The sequence below is a fragment of the Hydra vulgaris genome, chromosome 06 (genome assembly GCF_038396675.1).
Source record: "Hydra vulgaris chromosome 06, alternate assembly HydraT2T_AEP".
Lineage (NCBI taxonomy): Eukaryota > Metazoa > Cnidaria > Hydrozoa > Anthoathecata > Hydridae > Hydra > Hydra vulgaris.
This window is the reverse complement of record NC_088925.1, coordinates 4,541,858-4,547,500: the sequence shown is the minus strand read 5'-3', so window position 1 is coordinate 4,547,500 and position 5,643 is coordinate 4,541,858. Positions and strand designations below refer to the sequence as shown.

Below are 5,643 nucleotides of genomic sequence, written 5' to 3'. Positions count from 1 at the left end.
TATTGTGATAATTATTAGCAGTAAACAACTGAGGTTTGTTTGGATCACAAACTGAGGTTTGTGTGGATCACAAACTGAGGTTTGTGTGGATCACAAACTGAGGTTTGTGTGGATCACAAACTGAGGTTTGTGTGGATTACAAACTGAGGTTTGTGCGGATCACAAACTGAGGTTTGTGCGGATCACAAACTGAGTTTTGTGTGGGTCACCAAGTTTTAAGCTGTTGCAGAAAACAGATCACATTAAAGATGACGATTAAAAAAGGATGGCATTTGACAAAAATCATTAAAAAGATTTTTGTCAAGGTTTGAGCATATAGTCATCAGTATAAGACTCACTTTAAAGGTACAATTATCAGGAAGATTATTAATATTGACGAAGAACAACACTGAACTAAATTAGAATCTTGTGGTATCCCAGAAGGTACTAAAAAAGAAGGAAAGTGTTGTCCATCAAGGACAACTTACACTCAAGTTAGACTCAAGCTGAGGTATTCAAGGTTTGTTAATTAAAGATTTAAAGACTTTGCTAGTAATAAGAAGAAGACTGATTGGGCGTTAATAATAATAATAAGACTGTTTGGGCGTTAGAAGAGTCAGAGCAATCTCTAGAGTTTAAAAAAATTGCAGATGTCATTTTCTAACAGGTAGGAAGTACAAGTTTTAGCAACAGAAGCAGGAGTCATTTGGATGTTTAACTATTGAATAACATATTTCTTAAGGATGATAGGATGAATATGGTCATTAGATTCAAAATAAGAACTAAAGGAAATGGTTTTGATATAAATATTAAACAAAATCTTAAGAATGAGATAAAGAACTTGGAAACTAAAGTTACAAATATAACCAGATTCAATAAAAAAACCGTTTGTCTTTTAATTTCTGAAGAAAAACCATTTCTTTTATAATTTTGATGTTTTCTTAAGTATTTATCCAGACAGTGAAAAGTTTTTTATTTGCTTTGACTTTCTCTAAAAATAAACAGTTCCATTTGTAAGATCTTTAATAATGTTGTTAATTGTTAACTGAAATAAACTGATCATTACAAATATGAAAAAACATGGATTCAAGATTAGAATCTTTCCATTTTATTGCATTCAACCATTTTTCTTGATGTTTTTGTATAATCGGAAATTGCACAATAGTTTACTTATTATATGAATTCAATTATACAGTTTCAATCATGGAAGTTTTTTAATGATTGTTCAATTCAATCAAGTTATATTTTAATATACAGGTTAAATTTTATTGGACTGTTTAACACTTAACATTAGTTAAACATTGAACTGCTAAAATCTTAACAAACATTTTTTCACACTTGTTTATTGGTTTTTTATATTTTGTTCTAATTGTTTCCTTTTGTAATTTATTAAAAAAAAAGAAGTTATTTCTAATTATTGTAAAGCAGCTATTAAAATTTTTGTGTATAAATTTGTTGTCACAATTTGTGAAATCCGAAGGGAAAAATAAAGTACATTAGGATTAAGAAAATCAGTTTTTAAATAAAGTTTAGACAAGTTTCCAGACTCAAGTTTTTTAGTATTTTAATATATTTAAAAATAAAAATTTTAAAAAGAATTTAAATTTAAAGATAAATATTAAAAACAGAGAAACTTTAAAGTTATAAAATAAATATCTAAAACAGAAAAACTTAAAAATTAAAAATAAATATTTAAAACAAAGAAAAAATTAAAATTTGACGATAAATATTAAAAATTTGAAGATAAATTTTTAAAACAGAAAACTTAAAATTTAAAGATAAACATTTAAAACAGAAAAACTTAAAAATATTGCCAGAAAATTGTTATTGAGAAAATAGTTTGTATTAATAGGTTATATAGAGAAAATATTTAATGTTTTTATTAAAATTATTACAAAATTAGTGATCAAATCTAAATTTTTGTAAATTAGGACTATTTGTGATTTTGTGAGAGACTTTCAACACTTTATAATTTATTTAGGCTTACAAAATGTGGGTCGAGAAAAATGGAGAAGAGCTTATGTTACCTGGTTTAGGAAAATCAAATGATGAAGTTTTCTTCATTGCTTTTGCTCAGGTTTATTTTAGTTTTTTTTTTAATTTACGTAACCCACTTTGTCAGCATACTTGCTTATAGCAAGCTCTTGCGTAGTGGTAATATCTATTGTAGCAAGAGCTTGGGTTTTTCCAATTAGAGAACGAGTTGACTTAGCTAGGTGTTTTATAAGGTTCTTGTCGACTTTCTTGAGGCAAGAATTTATCCTAATACTAAGTTGTTTCAAATTTCTTACCTGTCAGTTCTTTGTACCATCCTTTAAAAAATACTCCATAAATCCTGTTTTAATGGCGGGTTGTGGCCATATTAAATATTCTTTGTTAAAAGGCACTAATATGCCATGTACCAAGTAAAGATTTTGATCAATTGCAATATGCTGGGAACAAACTGTTTGATTTTTGCCATCGTTTTATTTTTATAACGATTGGAAAAACAATTTACTATAAAACTATTTTTAGTAAATTTTGCAAATTTCTATGTTTTACCCACGCAGGTGTTTACTCAACGTTGTAACTTGAATGAAAAGCTAAAACCTGAGTGAAAAACTGCAACTTGAGTGAAAAACAATTGAAAATTGCGTCTGTAGCGCAATTTTCCTTGCAAATCACAGCTACAAACGGAGTTCCGCTACAATTACATCTTAGCCAAATTCGTTCTTCCTGGTCATTATTTTGCATTGGTATATTTTTCATTTTATGGAAACTGATGCTGATCCATTGTTTTAATAAGTAATTATTAATTGCTGTGCTACGTTCAAATTTTCAAGCAACCTCTCTTTAGGAAACTTCACTACGATGATTAAACATGATTTTGAGACGCTTGGTTTTTTGTTCATTTTTTTTTATCTCAACACATTTTCTTAAACTTATAATCAGAGCCATTTTCAGCAGCGAAATGTGTGAGAACAACCACAATATGTGAAAACAACCAAAGATAAAATTATTAGGCCAAAACACAGTTATTCACCTAGTCCTGTTGGACCCTATAAGGTTTTATTAATTAGATAAGTATCCTAGTTTAGTTGAGTCATTCATTGACAATTTACATTCTTTTAATTATCACAATTATCACACAAAAGTTTGAATTTTTACTCTTTTTTTTTTGCATATGGTTAAATAGTTTATGTGAATTTTTTATATGGTGTTAATGCATACAATGAACCAGTACAAAAAAATTGAAGTAATGAAAAATAGGATTGTACATAGCACTTATCCATATAAAGCATATAGAAAATCCATATAAGCATGTAGAAAATCCATATAAGCATATAGAAAGCACTTATGAATACTATAAGCAGATCTTTTCTATTGAGAAAGCTTTTACATGGAAATTCAAACATGATGAGCAGCTGCTAACACCGAAAATCGAATTCTCACTGATTCACTAAGCATAAATACAAAAGCAACTGTATATATTAAATATATGCAGTTAGCAAATCAACTGTATGATTTAAGTAAAGAACAGCATTAAATCAACTGTAAGATTTTTTACTTTAATGCAGTTTTATTAGTTATAAAAAATATGTAAAAGATATGTAAAATTATATAATTATGTAAAAAAGTCTTAATTTTTAAGCATACACACTGTAAATTTTATTAATTTTAAATTTTATATTTCTTTTTCTATTTATTCTATATTTTTTCTATTTATTCTATTATTTCTATATATAGTCTTGGTGTACATCTAAATTAAGCAATGTGTTGATTGATCAAATAAATACAGATGTGCACTCTCCAGAGTTTGACAGGTAAGTTAAATTTTTTTAACACAAATTTTAAAGGTTTACGAATGTGGTTTTCTACCATCAGCTCTGGATCTTAATTATGAAAATGTAAATATTTGCACACGAAACATAATTAAAAATAGTTTTTTAATTTTTTTTTATATCCAAAAGTAAGTTGTATTATTAACATGCGCAGTGTTGGTGTAATATGTATTTGTCATGCTCCATAAACCATTTGGAAAAAAATAAGATCATATTTTGAATAATGAAGTCATACAAAAAATGTTTTTGTTCATATTTTGTAAAATAGATTCAGCTTTGGTTATACGGTGTTTCTGTTCTTTAAATCAATGAAAAAAGATATCTTCTAATATCCCTTATATTGACGCCCATTTTTATATTTTTTTTTAGGATAGTGTTATATAATGATGATGTTGCCTATAAAATACATATATAGCTACAAAAAATTTAATTTAAGGGTTCGTGGTTCTGTGAAATTTAATAAAGACTTTGCAAAGATATTTAATTGTCCCATCGGCTCTCCTATGAATCCAGAAGTGAAGTGCTCCGTTTGGTAAACGTTTATGCTTGTGCTTTTTAAGTTGTAAATTCATTTTTTATTTTAATCACTTATTTGAAAAATCCCAATCGTCCACACGACTTTGTTTTGAGATAATCGATAAAAACTGATTATCTATGAAAAAAGAAAGTTGAACAAAATTAAGAGAACGGCTTCGTAAAGATACTATAGTAGTGATTCTTTTATGCTTAAGTTGTAAGTCTATCTACACTGAACAATATTCCGTTCATAACTCAATACCGACAAAAAGGGTTTTTTTAAATAATTGATTTATTTGAATCACTGTTAAAGTGATTAAAAGATGTATTATATATGTATAGAGTGATGCATTATATAGGATGCATTTGTATATGATGTAGTGCATGTTTATCTTTAAGTATATATATGTATGTATGCGCGTATATATTTGTGTGTATGTATACACACTCACACATATATGTATTATCACAAAGGTATTGTCATATACGACAATGGTTTGTTATTTAAGAATATTATTTATCAAGGTGATCAAAGTAGTTTACTATTAGTAATTTTAATGTTTGTGTATAAAAAACAAAAAAATTTGCTAAACTTATGAATTTAAATATTAGAATTTATTTTTAAAATTTGCCATTCATCATTTAAATTTAAAATTCTTGCCTTTACTCACTATTTAAAATACTTGGCTTCACTTACTATTTGTAATACTTGGTTTCATATACTATTTGAAATAGCTGGCTCCACTTACTCTTTTATTTAATATTATTTTTAATTTATTTATTCCATTTTTTTATTTATTAAAACGCTTCTGCAAGTTGTTATATAGATTTGTATATTATGTTTATATATTATTTATGTTTGTAAATAGTTTATACATTTTTTGTTAAATTTTTTTGTTTATTTCGTTTAATATTGAGTTTTGAAAAGCTTTTTTTTTTTTTACCTACCAAGGTTTATCTGGTATATCTTTTTTTTTTACCTACATAAGGTTATTTGTTATACCTTTTTTTGTTACCTACTTAGGATCTATTAATTGTAGATATTAATAATCGTGTTTTTGGTTAATCTTATTTGCCACCACTTGGTCTGAGTAGAAAAAGACATCATATTTTAAAATGGTTTCTTAAAATGAAAAATCAAAAACATGGTTTTTTTGCCAACATCTAAAAAAATTGCATATCGTAGAAGAAACTATGAAAAAATTAGTATTTATCTAAAAAGTATAAATGGAATGATAAATCTCAAAACATATCGATCGACAAATGTTATGATAAATTTTTATATCATTACAATCAATCATGTAAGAAATATATATTTATTGTAAAA

At 26.4% G+C, this 5,643-nt stretch overlaps 1 protein-coding gene across 1 annotated transcript in view; it reads left to right on the top strand.

Annotated features, from left to right (window-relative positions):
• Positions 1-4,377, top strand: part of LOC101237456 (endothelin-converting enzyme homolog) — a 61,439-nt gene extending 57,062 nt beyond the window's left edge. The window contains exons 11-13 of the mRNA XM_065799035.1: positions 1,961-2,056; positions 3,706-3,782; positions 4,237-4,377. Coding sequence (XP_065655107.1) covers positions 1,961-2,056; positions 3,706-3,782; positions 4,237-4,336 — 273 coding nt within the window. The 3' untranslated portion in view covers positions 4,337-4,377. The remainder of the gene's footprint in view (positions 1-1,960; positions 2,057-3,705; positions 3,783-4,236) is intronic.
• Positions 4,378-5,643: the final 1,266 nt, after the last annotated feature.